The sequence below is a fragment of the Entelurus aequoreus genome, linkage group LG16 (assembly GCF_033978785.1).
Source record: "Entelurus aequoreus isolate RoL-2023_Sb linkage group LG16, RoL_Eaeq_v1.1, whole genome shotgun sequence".
Taxonomy (NCBI): Eukaryota; Metazoa; Chordata; class Actinopteri; order Syngnathiformes; family Syngnathidae; genus Entelurus; species Entelurus aequoreus.
The window spans coordinates 19170671-19194282 of NC_084746.1; the positions used below are offsets into that span (position 1 = coordinate 19170671).

Sequence of the window (23612 nt, forward strand, 5' to 3'; positions counted from 1 at the left end):
CCTTTCTCCCATCGAAAATGTGTGGCGCATTATAAAGCGTAAAATACGACAGCGGAGACCCCGGAATGTTGAACGACTGAAGCTCTACATAAAACAAGAATTGGAAACAATTCCACTTTCAAAGCTTCAACAATTAGTTTCCTCAGTTCCCAATCGTTTATTGAGTGTTGTTAAAAGAAAAGGTGATGTAACACACTGGTAAACATGCCCTTTCCCAACTACGTTGGCATGTGTTGCAGCCATGAAATTCTAAGTTAATTATTATTTGCAAAAAAAAAAAAGTTTATGAGTTTGAACATCAAATATCTTGTCTTCGTAGTGCATTCAATTGAATATGGGTTGAAAAGGATTTGCAAATCATTGTATTCCGTTTATATTTACATGTAACAAAATTTCCCAACTCATATGGAAACGGGGTTTGTATATGTCCATCCATCCATCCATCTTCTTCCGCTTATCTGAGGTCGGGTCGCGGGGGCAGCAGCCTAAGCAGGGAAGCCCAGACTTTGCTCTCCCCAGCCACTTTGTCCAGCTCTTCCCGGGGGATCCCGAGGCGTTCCCAGGCCAGCCGGGAGACATAGTCTACCCAAAGTGTCCTGGGTCTTCCCCGTGGCCTCCTACCGGTCGGACGTGCCCTAAACACCTCCCTAGGGAGGCGTTCGGGTGGCATCCTAACCAAGATACCCGAACCACCTCATCTGGCTCCTCTCGATGTGGAGGAGCAGCGGCTTTACTTTGAGCTCCCCCGGATGGCGGAGCTTCTCACCCTATCTCTAAGGGACAGCCCCGCCACCCGGCGGAGGAAAATAATTTCGGCCGCTTGTACCCGTGATCTTGTCCTTTCAGTCATAACCCAAAGCTCCTGACCATAGGTGAGGATGGGAACGTAGAACGTAAATTGAGAGCTTTGCCTTCTGGCTCAGCTCCTTCTTCACCACAACGGGCCGATACAGCGTCCGCATTACTGAAGACGCCACACCGATCCGCCTGTCGATCTCACGATCCACTCTGCTCTCACTCCTGAACAAGACTCCAGGGTACTTTAACTCTTCCACTTGGGGCAGGGTCTCTTCCCCAACCCAGATGGCGCTCCACCCTTTTCCGGGCGAGAACCATGGACTCGGACTTGGAGGTGCTGATTCTCATCCCAGTCGCTTCACACTTGGCTGCGAACCGATCCAGTGAGAGCTGAAGATCCTGGCCAGATGAAGCCATCAGGACCACATCATCTGCAAAAAGCAGAGACCTAATCCTGCAGCCACCAAACCAGATCCCTCAACGCCATGACTGTGCCTAGAAATTCTGTCCATAAAAGTTATGAACAGAATTGGTGACATAGAGCAGCCTTGGCGGAGTCCAACCCTCACTGGAAACGTGTCCGACTTACTGCCGGCAATGCGGACCAAGCTCTGACACTGATCGTACAGGGAGCGGACGGCCACAATCAGACAGTCCGATACCCCATACTCTCTGAGCACTCCCCACAGGACTGTCGAATGCCTTCTCCAAGTACACTCTCAGCACCCTCAAGGACCCTGCCGAGAGTATAGAGCTGGTCCACAGTTCCACGACAAGGACGAAAACCACACTGTTCCTCCTGAATCCGAGGTTCGACTATCCAGCGTAGCCTCCTCTCCAGTACACCTGAATAGACCTTACCGAGAAGGCTGAGGAGTGTGATCCCACGATAGTTGGAACACACCCTCCAGTTCCCCTTCTTAAAGAGAGGAACCACCACCCCGGTCTGCCAATCCAGAGGTACCGCCCCCGATGTCCACGCGATGCTGCAAAGTCTTGTCAACCAAGACAGGCCAACAGCATCCAGTGCCTTGCGGATCTCATCCACCCCCGGGGCCTTGCCACCGAGGAGCTTTTTAACTACCTCGGCAACCTCAGCCCCAGACATAGGAGAGCCCACCACAGATTCCCCAGGCATTGCTTCCTCATAGGAAGACGTGTTGGTGGGATTGAGGAGTTCTTTGAAGTATTCCCTCCACCGATCCATAACATACGCAGTCGAGGTCAGCAGAACACCATCCTCACCTTACACGGTGTTGACAGTGCACTGCTTCCCCTTCCTGAGGCGGCGAATAGTGGTCCGGAATCGCTTCGAAGCCGTCCGGAAGTCGTTTTCCATGGCTTCCCCGAACTCCTCGTATGTCCGTGTTTTTGCCTCCGCGACCGCTAAAGCGCACACCGCTTGGCATGTCGGTACCTGTCCGCTGCTTCCGCAGTCCAATGAGTCAAAAGAACTCGATAGGACTCTTTCTTCAGCTTGACTGCATCCCTCACCGCTGGTGTCCACCAAGGGGTTTTAGGATTACCGCCACGACAGACCACAGCTCGGCCACAGCTCGGCCACAGCTCCAAACAGCCGCCACAGTTCCAAACAGCCGCCTCGACAATAGAGGTGCGGAGCATGGTCCACTCGGACTTAATGTCCAGCACCTCCCTCTTGACATGTTCAAAGTTCTTCCAGAGGTGGGAATTGAAACTCTCTCTGACAGGAGACTCTGCCAGACATTCCCAGCAGACTCTCACACTGCATTTGGGCCTGCCAGGTCTGTCCGGCATGCTCCCCCATCATCGCAGCCAACTCGCCACCAGGTTGTGATCGGTAGAAAGCTTTGCCCCTCTCTTCACCAGAGTGTCCAAAACATGAGGCCGCAAATCCGATGACACAACTACAAAGTCGATCATGGAACTGCGGCCTAGGGTGTCCTGGTGCCAAGTGCACATATGGACACCCTTATGTTTGAACATGGTGTTTGTTATGGACAATCTGTGACGAGCACAAAAGTCCAATAACAAAACACCACTCGGATTCAGATCCGGACGGCCATTCTTCCCAATCACGCCTCTCCAGGTTTCACTGCGTTGAAGTCCCCCAGTAGGACAAGGGAATCACCCGGGGGAGCACTTTCCAGTACTCCCTCGAGTGTATCCAAAAAGGGTGGGTACTCTGAACTGCTGTTTGGTGCGTAAGCATGTATGTATATATATATATATATATATATATATATATATATATATATATATATATATATATATATATATATATATATATATATATATATATATATATATATATATATATATATATATATATATATATATATATATATATATATATATATATATAGATATATATGTATATACATATGTATATACAGCAGTGGCGTGCAGTCACTAGAGACAGGGTAGGCACGGCCTCACCTGCCATCACGGAAAGAAAAAAAAAGTAAAAAGAAAAAAAAAATAATTAAATTGTTATATGTATCCAGTGATTATACTAAAGTTATATTCCATTTAACTTCACCAGTTTTAGATTATTTTTATTTTTATTTTCACATTTGCCGTTCAAATACTGAGAAGAGACGGTGCGGTGATCAGCAGCCAGTTGAGGCACGTCACTGCGTTGTGCCTCAACATGGATTGTGCGCAATGACTCGGCTAACTGCTGGCCTGCTGTGCAGTGAGACCGTATTGCTATATGAATTATATTATACATTTCCATAGTTTAGTTAGCTGAGGTATATAATGTACAGTGTATTTTGTCAACAACTGTATGTGTGTGACGTATTTCTTGTGCTGAGCGATCATAAAACTGCTGCGAAGACGCACTGTGAGAGGCTCGTCTCATAACCCCGCCTCCTGGTGCCAAGCACCTCCGCCGCATAATGCACCGCCCGATGGGAGCGCCGCGGCCACACCAACCAAAGCCCACACCCAAACCCTCCACGTGAAGACCGAATCCACCCAAAAAAAGTCACTTAACAAGAACCCAAAAAGTGCAAAAACAACAATGCTCGCGCTGGAGGAGCCGCGAACGACCGCAGGGACACAACATTAGGTACACCTGCAGACTGCAGCAAGGATTTCATATTTCATTCATTTACAACTCTTCCAACACGAACACCACTGTTCCCGCACTTATAAGTAAAGGTAAGACCATAATAACGTTTTTTTTTTTATCAAAGTGCTTTTTTGTGTGCTACAGTTTGTAAGTGTAACGTTAAAGTTAAGTTAAAGTACCAATGATTGTCACACACACACTAGGTGTGGTGAAATTTGTTCTCTGCATTTGACCCATCCCCTTGTTCACCCCCTGGGAGGTGAGGGGAGCAGTGGGCAGGAGCAGCGCCGTGCCTGGGAATAATTTTTGGTGATTTAACCCCCAATTCCAACCCTTGATGCTGAGTGCCAAGCAGGGAAGAATGCTGGTATGAGCTTTTAAACATAACCCGTTAACTGCTGCCAATTAAATGGTGAATAAGATACTCTTTAGGGTTCATAAGTTTGTAAATCTGACTGTGATGAAGTCAGTGCCTCACCTGACATGAACCTCACCGCACGCCACTGATATACAGTATATATATATATATGTATATGTATATATATATATGTATATACAGTATATATATATCAATCAATCAATCAATGTTTATTTATATAGCCCTAAATCACAAGTGTCTCAAAGGGCTGTACAAGCCACAACGACATCCTCGGTACAGAGCCCACATACGGGCAAGGAAAACTCACCTCAGTGGGACGTCAATGTGAATGACTATGAGAAACCTTGGAGAGGACCGCATATGTGGGTAACCCCCCCCCCCCTCTATGGGATATATATATATATATATATACAGTATATATGTATATATGTATATATATATATATATGTATATATATATATGTGTATATATATATGTATATATATGTATATATATGTATGTATATATATATATATATGTATATATATGTATGTATATACAGTATATGTATGTATATATGTATATATATATATGTTTGTATATATATTATATATATATATATATATATATATATATATATATATATATATATATATATATATATGTATATATATACATATATATACATATAAATAAGTATATCTATATACACTATGTGTCTGGGGGCCAATTATATATACATATTTGTGTGTATGTACACTACCGTTCAAAAGTTTGGGGTCACCCAAACAATTTTGTGGAATAGCCTTCATTTCTAAGAAAAAGAATAGACTGTCGAGTTTCAGATGAAAGTTCTCTTTTTCTGGCCATTTTGAGCGTTTAAAGTTATCTTCATTGAAAAGTACAGTACTTTTCCTTCAAAAATAAGGACATTTCAATGTGACCCCAAACTTTTGAACGGTAGTGTATATAGATATACTTATTTATATGTATATATATGTATATATATATATATATATATATATATATATATATATATATATATATATATATATATATATATATATATATATATATATATATATATATATATATATATATATATATATATACAGTATATGTCTCTGTGTGTGTGTGTGTGTGTGCGTGTATGTGTGTATATATGTATATATATATACACATACATACACTACCGTTCAAAAGTTTGGGGTCACATTGAAATGTCCTTATTTTTGAAGGAAAAGCACTGTATTTTTCAATGAAGATAACTTTAAACTAGTCTTAACTTTAAAGAAATACACTCTATACATTGCTAATGTGGTAAATGACTATTCTAGCTGAAAATGTCTGGTTTTTGGTGCAATATCTACATAGGTGTATAGAGGCCCATTTCCAGCAACTATCACTCCAGTGTTCTAATGGTACAATGTGTTTGCTCATTGGCTCAGAAGGCTAATTGATGATTAAAAAACCCTTGTGCAATCTTGTTCACACATCTGAAAACAGTTTAGCTCGTTACAGAAGCTACAAAACTGACCTTCCTTTGAGCAGATTGAGTTTCTGGAGCATCACATTTGTGGGGTCAATTAAATGCTCAAAATGGCCAGAAAAAGAGAACTTTCATCTGAAACTCGACAGTCTATTCTTGTTCTTAGAAATGAAGGCTATTCCACAAAATTGTTTGGGTGACCCCAAACTTTTGAACGGTAGTGTACATACACACAAATATGTATATATAATTGGCCCCCAGACACATTTCTTTCTCTCAATGTGGCCCCTGAGTCAAAACAATTACCCAGGCCTGGTATAAATCCTGCTTTGGGTAATTTTTTTTTAACTAATCATGGGAAAGATGCTACTCTTCTTGCTAAGCACAGTCAAGGTTTCTTCATGCAAGCACTCAACCCCCGCACCCCCTGACATAGTTCTTAGCACACTTTTGAAATGTATGTGCTCAAGAAAAACACAACTTTTAATTAGGTTTTCAGCTGCATTGGCTTGTCGATTGCCACTCATTTGGAGTTGCACAGTCGACAGTACACAGGAGCACTGCTAGTGACTGCTGTTTAACGTGAACAAATATAGAGGGCCACAAAGCTTCTTAAGACAGAGCCCGCTTACGATTCCTTTTCCGTGCACTGCATCCTCGAATAGACCACACAAAGATACTTAAGCCAAAATCCCTGCCTGGTATTTAAATCTAAATGAGTAATTACTGGGTGTGTCAGTGTGTCTTAGGTTTGCAGGTGCTCATTTGTGTACCGGCTTTAGGGAGTCCTGCACCCTGACGGCTTCAGACACACTGCACCCGTTGCAAGAAGGCTTTCCCAGGGAGCTGCTGAAGAACCCAGTCACATAAGGAGGGGGACTGAGCACATACAGCTGCCAAGATGTGTGACATGGGTGGACTGGATAACCTGGTGGCCAACACGGCCTACCTCAAAGCCCAGGGTGGTGATGACAAGGAAATGAAAAAGCGCCGTCGCAGCTTGTCTCTACCCAAGCCGGAGCAATGCGATGTTGTCCGAGCCTCCTTGGACAAGGACTTTACGTCAGTCTGTGAAAGGCAACCTGTTGGCAAAAAGTTTTTTCGGCAATTCCTGGCAAGTAATGCCCAGTTCAAGCTTGCTGCAGAATTCTTGGATGAGCTTTATGACTGGGATCTGTCGGAAGGTGCAGTAAAAGACAAGTCGCGTCAGAACATCATGAACAAGTATTGCAAGGCGGACTCCAAGAACTTCTTGGCCTTTCTCACTGGGGAGGCCTCTGACAAATGCAAGTCTGTGACAGATGCCAACTTCAGTGAGGTGATGAAAGGCAAAGTCCAAGAAGGTGTGAGAGAATATCTGAAAAACAAACCCTTCACAGATTACCAGGCCAGTCCGTTCTTTGATAAATTTCTCCAGTGGAAGGAGTATGAGAAGCAGCCCATCAGCGACAAGTACTTCTATGAGTTCAGAACCTTGGGAAAGGGTGGCTTTGGAGAGGTAAGAATACGCTCCTTAAGGTACAAAAATAACACCAAAATAGAATAATAATGAAATAATTAATAAGCTAAAGAAACATAATTTTAACCTCCGTGATTGTAACTAAAAATGATCATCACGTCATAAAATATTAAAAACGTATTAAAAATGTTTGCACATAAGTTTTATTTTAGAAACATAATTTGCAGAATATATGATAACGGATCAAAAAGTAAACCCTTTACAAATTGTAATAACATAGTTTCATGTTTTTTATCCAGATAAATGCCAGCATAAACCAAAAAGTTCAAAATCAAGTTGTTTTTAACGCAGATATTAAGTTCTGTGTGAAATGAGGCTCTTCTTTTACCCATTTAAAGATGGCTTCCCTGTTTTATTGTGATGACGTAAAAGATACAAGATCATGACTTCGCCCCCCAGTATTCATGATGCTCCAAATTTAAAATCAGATCCAACTTTAAAGCGATGCTCATAAATGACATTGGCTCAAGAAATGAGCCTGGAGGAACCCCCTTTTCGGTTCAGTAACAGGCTCAGTCAGGCTCTTGGCAGTACGCCCGAGCGTACATCCACGAGTGAAGGTCAACAGGTTGACAGATACAAAGAAAGGTTTGTTCGAAAAGTAAAAGACAATAAATACATCTAAAAAGTGGTGAAAACTGCTCCTGTGAAGTTCACATAGTTGACTCCTTGACTTCAAGCATTCTTGCCTTTAACTGCAAACTTGTTCAATACCAGAATGTCCGTTGTGAGACTATTTGTCACAGACATTAAGCCGAAAACATTTTTAGCTTTACACTTATTTATTAGTGCAGTTGTTGTCTTCGCATCCAATCGGTATCTTCCAACCTTGTTTTTTGCAGGTATGCGCCGTTCAGGTGAAAAACACAGGCCAGATGTATGCCTGCAAGAAATTGTGTAAAAAGCGTCTGAAGAAGAAGGGCGGAGAGAAGATGGCCCTTTTGGAGAAAAAAATCCTGGAGAAGGTCAACAGTCTGTTTCTGGTCAATTTGGCTTACGCTTATGACAGCAAGACCCACCTGTGCCTTGTCATGACCCTGATGAACGGTGGAGACCTTAAGTACCACATCTACAACATAGGCTATGACGGCAAAGGCGTGGACAAGGGCATTGAGATGAAGCGCATTGTTCACTACACGGCCCAAATCACCACAGGGATTCTGCACCTGCATGAGATGGATATCGTTTATCGGGACATGAAGCCTGAGAACGTGTTGCTGGACAGCCAAGGCCAGTGTCGACTTTCAGATTTGGGTCTGGCCATAGAGCTGGTCCCAGACAAGACCGTCACCCAGATGGTGAGTAGATCCACTCAAAGGTTTTGCCTTAAACATCGACTTTTGTTTGCTCAACGGGCTTGCACCCTGACACAAGTCCAGTCTTGAGACAGCAAAGTACTGGTTGCTTGGTGACACTGCATATCCCTTCCTGTCAGTGCTCAGTTATCAGCAGATAACGAAGGCTGTCATCACCAAAACTGACCCCGAGTTCTTGGACAGGCTCTCAGTCTTGGTGGGCTTTTCGCCTTAAATCCGGACAGGGATTACCGGAATACTTAAAGATCTGTGCTATGAGTGTCTGTCTGTTATGTAAACATGCTATCCTTTTGCAGTGAGATTATAGACAGGCATTTTGGGTCACCATTGTGCGTGGATGCTATCTTGGAGGTCCAGGACCTTTTTAAAGACAACTGATACTAAGCACAAGACACTTTGCTTCAGTTTACTTACCACCAACTACCACCAAATATGCTGCACTTTTGTTTGTCATTAATGTATGATAACTCAAAACAACTTTTCCATGGCCATGTCTTCTAACCAAACATATGAGGACCAAACAGAGTATCTTTAGGTCTTACTTGCTGTAGCAAGGAGTAAGCCCTGCAGCTCTACGAAGGTCTCAGTAATCTCATTATCCAGTACTGTGATGCTCCTCAGCCAGCTAAAGTGACTGTACTAACCTCCTATGGCAAGGCTGGCTTTGGTCCCCTAATCCTCTTAGGGGGCATTATACAAGTCTGTCCCTGATCAGATTGTCAGAAAAATAATAGTAGAAATTTGCAAGCAACGTGACTTTGTACTGTGACTGGGTTGCTTCCCAGGTTGATCCTAAAACTATCTTTTGTGCTGCTTTATTATTTATAGCTTCTGTTGACTGTAAAGTGTTTCTTATTATAAGCAGACCTCACATCATATGCACAGAAAAACCCATCCAGGACTTATTGTTAAAGTTAAAGTTAAAGTACCAATGTTTGTCACACACACACTAGGTGTGGCAAAATTATTCTCTGCATTTGACCCATTACCCTTGATCACCCCCTGGGAGGTGAGGGGAGCAGTGGGCAGTAGCGGTGGCTGAGCCCGGGAATCATTTTTGGTGATTTAACCCCCAATTCCAACCCATGATACTGAGTGCCAAGCAGGGAGGTAATGTTGTTGTTGAAGAAGAAGAAGAAGCTCTTTATTGTCATTGCAGAAGTACAACGAAATGTAATTTTCGGCACAAACCTGTTCAAGATTAAAAAAACGTACAGGGTAACAGAACAGGAACGCTGATGGGTTATTATATGTCAGAAATATATATCATGTCGGGCACATCGGGAAGGTAACTGATAAATGTATTGTGGTGTTACGTGTCCCTGCTCACGGTTACAATGTCCAGAAAGGTGCAGTCTTTATGCAAGCGGTAGAATAACTCTGTCAGTGTGTAGACACACATGACTCTTGACAGGTAGTAGGATTAGCATTAGGATTAAGCTCCAGGTCCGAGACTGCAGGTCAGGTCATGCAGGGAGAGGGGAGGAGAGGAGCTGTTAGTGTTGGCACAGGTGTTAGCAGAAAGTAACTAAGGTAAAGGTGAAAGTTACTTATTGAGATTTCCAAAGTCCATATCTCCTGGCTGGAAAGTCAATCTTGTGACTGAGACTTCCTTATTTATTACCCTACCTCCCTTCCTCAGGCTGGCACAGGAGCGTACATGGCTCCAGAGCTCTTGAACAAAACTCCATACAGGACATCTGTGGACTGGTGGGCGCTGGGTTGCAGCATCTACGAGATGGTGGCCGGCTACACGCCTTTTAAAGGCCCCGACAGCAAAAAGGAGAAGGTGGAGAAGGAGGAGGTGCAGCGTCGTATTGTCAGCGAGGAACCCAAGTGGGAGCACAAGTGTTTTGATGCCAGCACGAAGGACATCATCCAGCTTTTCCTCAAGAAGAAAATCGAGGAGCGTCTGGGGATGAAGTAAGACGTCGTTCCCTTCTTTATTCCAGTCTGGTGTGATGGATGTTTGGCAACCCTAATCCGAAATGTGTTTTCTTTAGGAATAACATGGAGGATCCCAGGTTGCACCCGTGGTTCAAGAGCATCAACTTCCCACGTCTAGAGGCCGGGCTGGTGGATCCTCCGTGGGTGCCCAAGCCCAACGTCGTCTATGCCAAGGACACGGGAGACATTGCAGAGTTCTCCGAAATCAAAGGCATTGAATTTGACACCAAGGATGACAAATTCTTCAAGGAGTTTAGCACAGGTGCCGTGCCCATACCCTGGCAGCAGGAGATGATCGAAACAGGACTGTTCGATGAGCTCAACGATCCCAACCGGAAAGAAGGAGGCGGGGGTGATTTAGATGGCGAGGCGAAATCCGGCACGTGTATATTGCTGTGAGAGGACTTGTCATATAACTTTTTGTCAGTCACAACGTTCGAAAAGATGGTGGACACTTCAAGTATGATGCGGCATACGATCTAAGGCTGAGCTCCCCTGGTCCTGGGGCAAAAGAAGGAGGATCAAATGGTGTTTGTGCTGCACCAATTCTTTCGTTAATATCTTTAATTGTGTCAACTTTCATACATGTTGACCAGGAATGTCAGCTCTGTGTTGTCATTTCATCAGAGCTCTATAGAGTTAGTCGAAGGCTTTTGTGCCACAATTACTCTAGTTACAATTAGTAGTTAGTAATGCAGCTGAGATAGGCTCCAGCACCCCCCGCGACTCCGAAAGGGACAAGCGGTAGAAAATGGATGGATGGATGGATGGATAGATAGTGGAGGAAGTGTCAGGTGCATCGACTAGAGACATATGAATCACTTCTCTGGCTGATTTGACGATGCCATCATAAGGTTACACACCATGAAAAGTGCTTTTTCACTATATGTGTGGCAGGTAGTTGTAGTCGAGTTTATCCTTAACCTCATTGTCTGACCTCAGCTTTATATTCATTCAACAAGTGTACATATTGTACATAAAGAATATGTGTATAGAGAGTTTAAAACAGAAGGTTTAGTCGAAGAAGACCTAATGTTGGTGCTATGAGGCATATCAACTAATAGCTATGTATGGACTATTCATTCCTAACGGTTGAGGAGGTTTCTGAAGGGGTATTGGAATGTTCTGTTTGCCCCGCCCACACCTTACAAGCAGAATGTGACTAACCAAAACCAGATGCTGAGAAAACATCTGCACGTTTTGTTGTATAATGAGGATTTATTAGTAGGTTGTACAAAAAGAATGAGCACTATTTGAAGTTAATGTTGTAGTGTTGCAACTGGGAAATTGCTAGGATTTGCAGGTTTGGACCATATTAATTTAAAAAACAAAACAGAGAAACATTACTTTTTGTATTTGATGCTACTAAATTCTCATGTGACGGGGGAGTAAAATTGTACACGTCCTATTTTTTTCTTTAGGGAGAGTTTTTACAGTTACTGTGAAAAAGATGATTAAAGGTGGCTTAACATGCTACATAGAAGTAGCAGATGTACTGATGGAATTTCCTTGAATCCTTTGAATAAAGGGAAATGCATGTCTTTTAAAATGTGTCTTTTCTGTCTGTCAGTAGAGACCACAGTCCTGTAGAGAACTGCAGAGTAAAACATGATCATGTGGGTTGAAGGATTGCTGACTATACAGCCAGGCTAGTTCAACTCTTAGCTGTTAAAGGGATAACAACTGTTATCCTTTCACATTCTTTGCTTAAATCAGACTCAAATCCCTTAAGGTTCTAAAGCATCTCGAGGCAAGTACCAGAAGGTTGGTCGGTGCAGAAAGAAGCCAATGTTGGACTGTAAAGGCACTGAATATGTACGTCAAAGTATATTACGGTGCCATTGGAATGAATGTAAGCAAGGACAAAACTGACCTCATGAAATAGTTGTGTCTTTGTGAGCGCTTGATTGGCCCGACTCAAAGAAAGTAAGAGCTTAGGAGACACTTAAACCCACAGAGATTATCCCTCGGAAGGACAGAACTGCATGAGCAACAGAGTGCTTGATGGATGGCTGTAACTGCGTTTTCATAAGTACCATCATTTACGCGATTGTGTGAATACATTTAGACAATTAGCACCGTTACAGCCCTAGATCTATTCTATGTGTCATACTTGATCATTTCGCGATATTGCCATATGGGGGCGGCATGGCGTAGTGGGTAGAGCGCCCGTGTCAGAAACCTGAGGGTTGCAGGTTCGCTCCCCGCCTCTTACCATGCCGTTGTGTCCTTGGGCAGGACACTTCACCCTTGCCCCCGGTGCCACTCACACCGGTGAATGAATGTTGAATGAATGACAGGTGGTGGTCGGAGGGGCCGTAGGCGCAAATTGGCAGCCACGCTTCCGTCAGTCTACCCCAGGGCAGCTGTGGCTACGAAAGTAGTTTACCACCACCAGGTGTGAATGAATGATGGGTTTTTAACATGTAAAGCGACTTTGGGTACTTAGAAAAGCGCTATATAAATCCCAGGTATTATTAGAGTGTGAATGTTGTCTATCTGTGTTGGCCCTGCCATGAGGTGGACACTTGGCCAAGGTGTACACAACCTTCTGCCTGGGATAGGCTCCAGCCCTCCTGTGACTCCGAAAGGGACAAGCGGTAGAAAATGGATGTGGTCTTCTTTGGGAATTTCTGTGTTGGAAATTGTTCTCCCAATACTCTGCATGTCAGGTTAATCAGACACTCCAGATTGCCCATAGTGTAAATAGTTGTGTGTCTATATGGGTCTTGAGATTGACTGGTGCAACTCGCCTCCCCCTCAAAGTCAACTGGGTTAGGCTCCAGCTCGCGTGTGTCCCTACCATGATAAGCAGTAGAAAATGGGCTCCAACTCTATTGCCCTCATGTGGCAAAAACTAAGTACAGCACTGCAATCATACACTGCTTGTCATAATGTCACTTTAGAGAATACACATGGAGTGCAGCAGCAAAGTCCACGCCGCCGGGACCACCAGGGTTTGTTCATCACCCAGCTTCCTCATCCTTCTTGTTGAACGCTGCTCTCCCCAATGTCAGTGAGGTAGAGAGCAGCTGTAGCCCAAGGCCTCAACCGGATACCATATACCAGACCGAGGCAATCATTTTGACTAGGGGACCACATTGAGAGAAAAAAGGGGAAATTTGAATTTGTATTAGTATTCATGAAAACTCAAGCACAAATACTAAAATAAATACTGCAATATATACTGCAATACTTAGGTGTAAAAATCTGCTGTACAGTATTGTTTGCTGGGGTCCCTTTTTTCAGGAACACTCATACAAAAACTCACAATAATGTTTGATTGTACACAAAAATAAAGAACGTGGGATTTACAATATGAACGATAAAACACTGAATATGAACAAAGTATGAAGATCGCTCCTCTTTTACTTCTCGGACCACCTCCTCAATCAGCATCTTTTAGAATCAAGCAAAACGCAACCAACATGGCAAAATATAAACGCAAAGTGTAAAACACACCTACAATCTGAAATAAGATTGCTTTTCTGCAGAAGTTTTAGGTAAAAATCTGCTTCCACGTTTGTCCCGGACACCCACGTTTCAGGCTGGCTGCTCTGGAAACAAACCCAGCCCACACTGCTTGGTGCCTCGTCTGAGCGGCTGTGACGTAGATTAGCGCAACACCTCGTTTATCACTCAAAAGCTAACCAATGAAATACTTTCTATTGTATAGTTGAAGACTTAGGGTGATTTGAAAACAGCACTGCACATCATAACGGCGGCTACACTTTTGATGTTAAATGTCTAAAATAATTATTTGGAAACATCCGGCGTGGAAATTTGCCCAGGTCTGTCATATAAGCTGTACAAATACTGCACATCTGTCCTTAAGCACAGGGATCTGGTCGGAGTGACAAAGAGCTGTTAAGGTATCCAAATTCCATCATCATACAGTAGGTCATTTTAGCAGCTTCGAGCTCCTAAATGTGAAAGGGAAGATCTTTGCCACCCTGGCGAAGAGATTTAGCAGCTACCTCACAAGCAACAGATACAACGCCTATGGGTCCATTGCATTAAATTAGTAGTCCCTGGACTTCATCCATATCCCTGTCGCAGTGACAGGGATATGAGGCGAGGCCTCACGTGCCATCATGGAAAGAAAAAAAATGTAAAAAGAAAAAAAATAAATTAAATTGTTATATGTATCCAGTGATTATACTATAAAGTTATTTTCCATTTAACTTCACCAGTTTTAGATTATTTTTATTCAAAATCGCTGAATTTTCCCATTTACCGTTCAAATACTGAGAAGAGACCAGTTGAGGCACGTCACTGAGTTGAGCCTCACCATGGATTGCGCAATGACTTGGCTAACTGCTGGCCTGCTGTGCAGTGAGACCGCATTGCTATATGAATTATATTATACATTTCCATAGTTTAGTTAGCTGAGGTATATAATGTACAGTGTATTTTGTCAACAACTGTATGTGTGTAACGTATTTCTTGTGCTGAGCAATCATAAAACGGCTGCAAAAGACGCACTGTGTGAGGCTCGCAGTAATCCCGCCTCCTGGTGGTAGAGGGCTGTAGTGATCCCAGAGATCATTCTTGTGACTACTCGGGCGGCAGAAGAAGTGACAACAGCAGCAACAGTTAGCAGCGATCGTTTATTTTTTCCTCTTGCCTGAACTTTTAACATGGAGGATTACATATCTAAAATAAAACAGTTTTCTAAACTGGACTTTCAATTGAAGCAGGAGGTAATACTTAAAGGCCTACTGAAATGAATTTTTTAAATTTAAACAGGAATAGCAGATCCATTCTATGTGTCATACTTGATCATTTCGCGATATTGCCATATTTTTGCTGAAAGGATTTAGTAGAGAAAATCGACGATAAAGTTCGCAACTTTTGCTCGCTGATAAAAAAAGCCTTGCCTGTACCGGAAGTAGCGTGACGTCACAGGAGGTAATATTCCTCACAATTTTCCTTTGTTTACAATGGAGCAAGAGAGATTTGGAGCGACAAAGCGACGATTACCCCATTAATTTGAGCGGGGATGAAAGATTTGTGGATGAGGAACGTTAGAGTGAAGAACTAGAGGCAGTGCAGGACGTATCTTTTTTCGCTCTGACCGTAACTTAGGTACAAGCTGGCTCATTGGATTCCACACTCTCTCCTTTTTCTATTGTGGATCACGGATTTGTATTTTAAACCACCTCGGATACTATATCCTCTTGAAAATGAGAGTCGAGCACGCGAAATGGACATTCACAGTGACTTTTATCTCCACGACAATACATCAGTGACACACTTAGCTACTGAGCTAACGTGATAGCATCGTTCTCAAATGCAGATAGAAACAAAATACATAAATCCCTGACTGGAAGGATAGACAGAAGATCAACAATACTATTAAACCATGTACATGTAACTACACGGTTAATAATTCTCAGCCTGGTAAAGCTTAACAATGCTGTTGCTAACGACGCTAAGGCTAACTTAGCAACTTAGCAACTTAGCAACCGGACCTCACAGAGCTATGATAAAAACATTAGCGCTCCACCTACGCCAGCCAGCCCTCGTCTGCTCATCAACAGCCGTGCTCACCTGCGTTCCAGCGATCGACGGCGCGACGAAAGACTTCATCCGTGGGTTTGGCAGCTAGCATCGGCTAGGCGTCTGCTATCCAAGTAAGTAGTCCTTGTTGTGTTGCTACAGCCAGCCACTAATACACCGATCCCACCTACAACGTTCTTCTTTGCAGCCTCCATTGTTCATTAAACAAATTGCAAAAGATTCACCAACACAGATGTCCAGAATACTGTGGAATTATGAAATGAAAACAGAGCTTGTTGTATAGGATTCTCCGGGCTCCGAATACTTCCCTTGCCCTCGTGACGTCACACGCATACGTCAGCATAATAAAACGTTTTTAACCGAAAGTGTGGCGGGAAATTTAAAATTGCACTTTATAAGTTAACCCGGCCGTATTGGCATGTGTTGCAATGTTAAGATTTCATCATTGATATATAAACTATCAGACTGCGTGGTCGGTAGTAGTGGGTTTCAGTAGGCCTTTAAAGGAAGATCTCCATCGAGACAGAGAGACTTTTAAAACTGAAGAAAGATAAGGAAGACTTCTATAAACAAGTTATTGCATACTTGCCAACCTTGAGACCTCCAATATCGGGAGGTGGGGTGGCTTGGTCGGGTTTGGGGGGCGTGGTTGGGGGCATGGTTAAGGGCGTAGTTAAGAGGAGAGTATATATACAGCTAGAATTCACCAACTCAAGTATTTCATATATATATATATATATATATATATATATATATATATATATATATATATATATATATATATATATATATATATATATATATATATATATATATATATGTATATATATTTATTTTATTATACATATAAATAAAATAAATTCTTGAATTTCAGTGTTCCAGGGGCTATCCAGTAGATGGCAGTATTGTCCTGTTTAACTTCTCCTCCGTTCATGACTTGGCCATCGTGTTCAATGGAGAAGTCTGTTTTACAAAATGTACAGGCAACATAATTACATACCCCTTCCCCTTCGAACTGTCCTGGATGAACTGAAATTCTTGTTTCCATTCGTTTTGGAACTTGCAAGCGTATTTCTTCATCTTGCTCGTCGCCATGTCTGTAACTTCCTCGTTCTTCTGCTTCGTCTCCTTGTTGTGTGCGCAGTTGTGCACTCTACTCTCTAAAAGCCGTAGATGTTATGACGTCATTGGGAAGGCAAGCTGTTTATATTGTGGGAAAGCGGACGTGAGAACAGGTTGTCCCCACTCAGGTCCGCATTGAGCTGGAGGGGGCGTGGCCTCCAGCTCCGGCTGAATACCGGGAGTTTGTCGGGAGAAAATTTCTGCCGGAGGTTATCGGGAGAGGCGCTGAATACCTGGAGTCTCCCGCTAAAAACGGAAGGGTTGGCAAGTATGAGTTATTGATGCTTTTGTTCAAAAGGAGCGGCGCATAGACTTCATTTATAAGTAAAGGTAAGACCATAATAACGTTTTTTTTTTATTAAATGTGCTTTTTTTGTGTGCTACAGTTTGTATGTGTAAAGTTAAAGTTAAGTTAAAGTACCAATGATTGTCACACACACTAGGTGTGGTGAAATTAGTCCTCTGCATTTGACCCATCCCTTGATCCCCCCCTGGGAGGTGAGGGGAGCAGTGGGGAGCAGTGGGCAGCAGCGGCGCTGCGCCCGGGAATCATTTTTGGTGATTTAACCCCCAATTCCAACCCTTGATGCTGAGTGCCAAGCAGGGAAGAATGCTGGTATGAGTTTTTAAACATAACCCGTTAACTGCTGCCAATAAAATGGTGAATAAGATACTCTTTAGGGTTCATATGTTTGTAAATCTGACTGTGATGAAGTCAGTGCCTCACCAGTCATGAACCTCACCGCAGGTCACTGCCCTGTCTGCATTAAAGTCATGGTAGCCTCCAGACCGCCAAATGTGTTGCATCCACCAGGACTTTACATTAGTTGAGCTCATAGGACGAGATAGTACAATCCCTCAGATTAATCAGCAGTTAGTGTTGAGTGGGGGGTGGGGGTTAGGGGCAAAAGCTTCACTAGGGTCTTCAGGTGGGCACCCTCCTTCATTGGTGTTTCGTTGATAGGCCCACGACACCTCCGGAGGGCTCAACGGCGACATCTGGCGTCCCAGGTGTGCCCCCCTCTGCCTTTACCCCTAAATGTCATTTAGCAGCCCAGTTTGGGTCCCTTCCCTTGAACGATATCCATCTGCTACTTCGTTCAGCAGCATCCGACAGCGATTTGACAGCCCGCCGGAAGGCCTGACCTCTCAATCCCATTCCTTTGAGGAGCTTGGTTGTGGATGTAGCAACGAAGCCTCTGCACCCGACTTCAACTGGAAGCACTCGGGCACGCCAGCCACGCTGCTCTGCCTCGGCTGCTATGTCCGCATACCTCAGTTGTTTGCGTTCATATGCTTCACCAACTGCTGCTTCCCATGGTACAGTTAGTTCAACAATGAACACAGTCTTCTGGGAGGTTGACCACAAGACCAGGTCCAGCCTGAAGCTGGTTGTGATGATTTCAGGCGGGAAGATGAGTTTGAGGTCCAAGTTAACCTGCATTTTCCAGTCCCGGGCAGAGTCCAGAAGGGTTGCCTCCACTCTTACAGATGGTTTTGGTGGGAGTTGTCCTGCTCTTACAAACTGAGTGGTGATTGAGTGACTAGGGATTGGGGGAGGGAGGGCCTTGTTGTTATTTCTCCTTTCCTCCAGGGTGATCGCCAGTTGTCTTAAGACCTGGTTGTGCCTCCAAGTGTAGCGGCCTTGAGACAAACTGATTTTGCAGCCGGTGAGGATGTGCCTGAGTGTTGCAGGGGTTTGACAGAGTGCACAAGAAGGATCTTCTCCAAACCATTGGTTTAAGTTCTTGGGTGTGGGAAGAACATCGTAGGTGGCTCTGATGATGAAGCTGATTTGGCTCCCTTCCATTTCCCAAAGATCCTTCCATGTGAGCTTACGATGCTCCAGGTTTTCCCAGCAAGTCCACTGTCCCTGTTTGGACTGTGCCACTGCTGTTGCACATCTGTCTGCCTTCTCTTGTTGTCGAAACCTGATCAACCACCAGCTTTCTCCTCTGGGCTGGTGTTGCCTTGTGCCATGTGGGTCGACTAGCCCCAAGTCCAAACCCACCTCTTCCGTGCTGCACTTGTCCCACTATGTCTTCATGCCGGAGAGCATATTTGGCTTGTTGCACGGCCTCAGGTGGGATCCATTTCTTCCCGGTTGCCAGTCTGAGAGCAACCGCTTGGATCACCTAATCTTGAGACTCAGTCAGTGTCATGCTCAGCTTCACCTTGGTGCATTTAAACTCCTCCGTGAGGCTAGAGATGGGCAGTTCCAGGGCACCATGACCATATAGGCCGATGTTACTGAGGCACCGTAGAAGGCCAAGCCACTTCTTGATGTATGCACTGACTGTTCTCTCCAGCTTCTCGACTTTGTACATGGGGATCTCGTAGACTGTTAGTGGCCACATCAAACGGGGGAGCAATCCAAACTGTAGGCACCACAGTTTCAACTTGCCAGGAAGTAAGGTCTTGTCAATGCGGACAAGGCCTTTGATGGTTTCTTCCCTCAGCTGATTGCTCTGGGCCGAGTCTTTGAGACTTGCGTTGTACAATTGCCCTAGACTCTTGACTGGCAGCTCTGACACCAATGGAATGGGAGTATCCTCGATGTAGAACCTCTGGTCCGTGAGTTTTCCCTTGACGATAGAGATGCTCCTGGACTTGCTGGGTTTAAACTTCATCCGTGCCCATGTAATGTTGGCATGAAGTTTTCCCAGCAGATGTTTAGTGCATGCAACGGTTGAGGTCAAGGTGGTCATGTCGTCCATGTAGGCACGGATGGGAGGTAGACGCTGTCCCCCTCTCAGACGTTCTCCACCCACAACCCATTTGGAAGCTCGAATTATCACTTCCATTGCCATGGTGAAGGCTAGAGGGGAGATGGTACATCCAGCCATTATTCCCACTTCCAGAGATTGCCATGATGTTGTGTATTCTGTTGTTTTGACACAGAATTGCAGATCACGGAAGTAGTTTTTCACCAGGTTTTTGATGGTATTTGGGATGTGGAAGAAGTTGAAGGCTGTCCAGATGAGAGAATGAGGGACGGATCCAAAACCATTGGCTAGGTCTAGGAATAAGACGTGCAGGTCTCTTCCTTCCCTCTTGGCAGATTGGATTCGGTGCCATATCATGCTTGTATGCTCCAAGCAGCCTGAGAAACCAGGTATTCCAGCTTTCTGCAAGGATGTATCAATCAAGCTGTTTTGCTTCAGGTACATTGTCATCCTTTTAGCAACGATGCTAAAGAAGACCTTCCCTTCAACGTTTACCAGGTTGATCTGCCGGAATTGATCAATGTTTGAGGCATCTTTTTCCTTTGGGATTAACACTCCCCCAGCTCTGCGCCACACTTTTGGGATGGTTTGTTTTGTCCACATCACCTTCATCTGCCTCCACAGAAAGCGTAAGACATTTGGGGAATTTTTGTACAGCTGATATCGAACTCCATTTGGTCCTGGAGCTGAAGCTGCCCTTGATTTCCTCACTGCTTCCTCAACCTCGCTCCACCTTGGGGGACTGTCTTCCAGCTGGTGTTCTGGTTGAGGTATTGGTGGCATGTCTGATGGTATCTCTCTCTGTGCGAATCTTTGACTGTCTGTGTGAGTGGTTTTCAGGTGGTCTTCCAGTTCCCTCTTTGGCACCTTAAGTGACCCACTCTTTTCCTTTGTGAAGAGGCCTTTCACAAATCTGAAAGGGTCCTTGTAGAAGGATGTTCTCACATTTTCCTTCCTCTTGCGTCGAGTCCTGAGGTTTTCAGCTCTCCGCAATCTTCCCAGGTGTCCCTTCAGCAGAGCCGGCCCAAGGCATTAACGTACTAAGCGCTTGCTTAGGGCCCCGCGGCCATTAGGGGGCCCCCAAAAGCAATTAACAAAAAATTGTTATTTTTTATTTTTTGCATGTACGAGTCTGAGTCAGACTCGTACATGGCAGTGATTAGTATTAATAACAAAGTCGGCCATCAGATTTCTTACAGTGATGTCATAAATGACTTTGCCTCCAGAAAAGCCAGGAAGCACAGGTTTTAAGAAGTGGGTGGAGTGGTGTGGGTGGTGAAGAACAGAGGAACAAAACTGTGATGTGATGGTCAAATGTGTGAATTAAGTACCTTAATTTAAGGTAGTTTATTTTGATTCTTTCCCAAAAAATTTTTGGCACATCGTTATGTACATTTACATAGTTTTAATATGTAGTAACTTTATATTTGTTTATAAACCGTTATGTTACCTTGTTTCTGGTAACTCTGTTCATTAATATTATTTAAGTATTTGCTTGATATTTAATTTAATTATGTTGTTTTTTGTACAATTGAATTTGTTCCTTTTTATATATATTTAAGTGATTTTATTGTTGCACTTTATTGTTTTTCTTGCACTACGAATTATTTTTGCACATTGCTGTTTCAGGTTTTTGTTACCAAAAATAATGAAGTGAATCAGAATCAGCTTTATTGTCCAGTTATGTTTAACACACATGGAATTTAACTTCAGTAGACTGCGCTCTCTTTGTGCAAAGTAAACATTAAATATGAACAATTAACTAAAAATATAAACTAGTAATTAAAGACTAATATGTACAAGACTGATGAGACAAGATGACACTTTTACTGTAAATACAAAGCTTTATCACTTGGACTGTTCAACCCCAGGCCACACTTGTAGCTGAATGTTTTCTACATTTTAAGATTAGGAACAATATGTGGCACTCTGGACATCATTCGTTCATTCATTGGTATTATTTATGTTCTTAACTGGGCCACCCCCATATCTTTATAAATGACATGTCATTTGTAAAGACATGCCAGGCTGACAATAGGATAATGTAAACAACACTGCCAGAGCCGCAATGAGTTTATAGTAGGTGTGTGAATGATCAACAATCAATATTATTGGCAGAAATAGAGGGCCCCAAAATCAAATTTTGCTTAGGGCCCCATGGAGGCTTGGGCCACTGCCCTTCAGGTCTGTTTGCAGGAAGTCAATGCCCACTCTTTCCTCCAGTGAGGCTCTCTTCCATTCCTTCCTCAAAACCCTTCTGTCTTTGACCAGTCGCTCGATTTCCTTTTGCCTTCTGGACTTTGGAGGGATTGTTCATGGCATGTCATTTTCCCCTGTCACGTGTGTTCCGAATATTTCTGCTCCATAGGAGTAGATCAGATCTCCCATCTTCTCCAGTTTCTTCTCCACCGTTCCTTTGATTCCGTCCAGGATCTTGATCAGATCTGCATTGATTATTCCCCATTCTTTCTTGCTGCTGAACTTTGGCCACTTCAGATGAGGTCTGTGGCCTTGCATGTTCTTCTCCAAAGCAGGTTGCAAGTGGCTTGGTTCCACAATCGTTGATGTAGTGCTTGAATTACTTTTAGCCTCTGGGGTATTGATGCTCAGTGGACAGTGGGTTAAATCCTGCCGCTGAGCTTCACTCGCTTGACTTGACCTTTCTCTCAAAAGATAGAGATCAATGCGAGGTCCTGGCTTCGTTTTCTTCAAGCACTTCATCCGCCCTTGATGTATTTTAAGGCCTCTGATGGATGTAATTTTGGACCAGCCACAGCTGCATACTTGGCGTTCTTGTCCTTCAGCTGATGTTGCTTGTTCTGTGCTGATTGTCTGTTTCGTCGTCGTGTTCAATCCAGGGTCATTTGCCGGGTGTTCAGCCGATGAGTCTTCTTCCTCCCCCGTTCTCGCAGACTCTAGGGGTATTTTTCTCTTTGGGCGTGTCGTAGCAATGAGGGGTGGCCTTTGTCTTTTTATCAAGCGACAGAGCCTGCCATCATGGATAGCTAGTCCATGACAGCCCCGTCTGGGTCTTTCCCTCCTGTCAGCTGTCTTTCCAAGCTGTCACAAGGTCTTTCCCTAGTTGTCAGCTGCCCTTTCACAGCAGTCACTGGATTTCTCCAGTTTATCAATTGAGTTTATAGGACTAGATAGTACAATCCCTCAGATTAATCAGCAGTTAGTGTTGAGTGGGGGGTGGGAGGTTAGGGGCAAAAGCTTCACTGGGGTCTTCAGGTCATCAATCTAGCCAATCCTGTTTGTCGCTGCCATTGGACAACATCGCCACCGTTTAGACAGCAGCATGCATGGCAACACCGTAGGTCATCGGTAGTGTCAAGGAGGGTCGAGCAGGCCTCGGGAGCAATAGGACCCCACTTTCTGATCAAAAGCCTCCAAAGAAGAGCCCGTAGTGGTGGCAGAAGGACAGATCAAGAATGTCTAAAAATCAAAGTGTTTTCTCAGAACTGGTAAGGATGCTGGATGTCATGAATGCATGGTCTGATCTGTGGAAGACCGCCCAGTTTCCCGATTAGATGCACCTATGTATGACGCCCAAGTTGTATCCGAAACCTTTACCAATGGTTCGGCGGAGAAGATACTTTTCCCTTCTGAAACACCATCATATCTTGACGGGCTTTGAGACATACAGCAGTTGTCCAAAAACTGCTACAGTTGGCCACATGATCTGTTGCCTAGGAAATTGGAAGAGGTGTCGGGCAGATGGAAGCGTGTCCGTGGTCCAGCAAGACTTGCTCT

General features: G+C 43.9%; 1 protein-coding gene across 1 annotated transcript; it reads left to right on the forward strand.

Annotated features, from left to right (window-relative positions):
* Nucleotides 1–6432: 6432 nt before the first annotated feature.
* grk7a (G protein-coupled receptor kinase 7a) lies at nt 6433–12034 on the forward strand. Its single transcript, XM_062022317.1, has 4 exons — nt 6433–7201; nt 8065–8520; nt 10181–10461; nt 10542–12034. Exons 1-4 carry the CDS (start codon nt 6605–6607, stop codon nt 10882–10884), a joined length of 1677 nt encoding a protein of 558 aa, XP_061878301.1. The 5' UTR covers nt 6433–6604; the 3' UTR covers nt 10885–12034.
* The last annotated feature ends 11578 nt before the right edge of the window (nt 12035–23612 follow it).

Coding starts and splice junctions, on each gene's coding strand:
- grk7a (XM_062022317.1), top strand. CDS start 6,605: ATGTGTGACATGGGTGGACTGGATAACCTGGTGGCCAACACGGCCTAC. Junction 7,202..8,064: donor GAAAGGGTGGCTTTGGAGAG/GTAAGAATACGC, acceptor TGTTTTTTGCAG/GTATGCGCCGTTCAGGTGAA. Junction 8,521..10,180: donor ACAAGACCGTCACCCAGATG/GTGAGTAGATCC, acceptor TCCCTTCCTCAG/GCTGGCACAGGAGCGTACAT.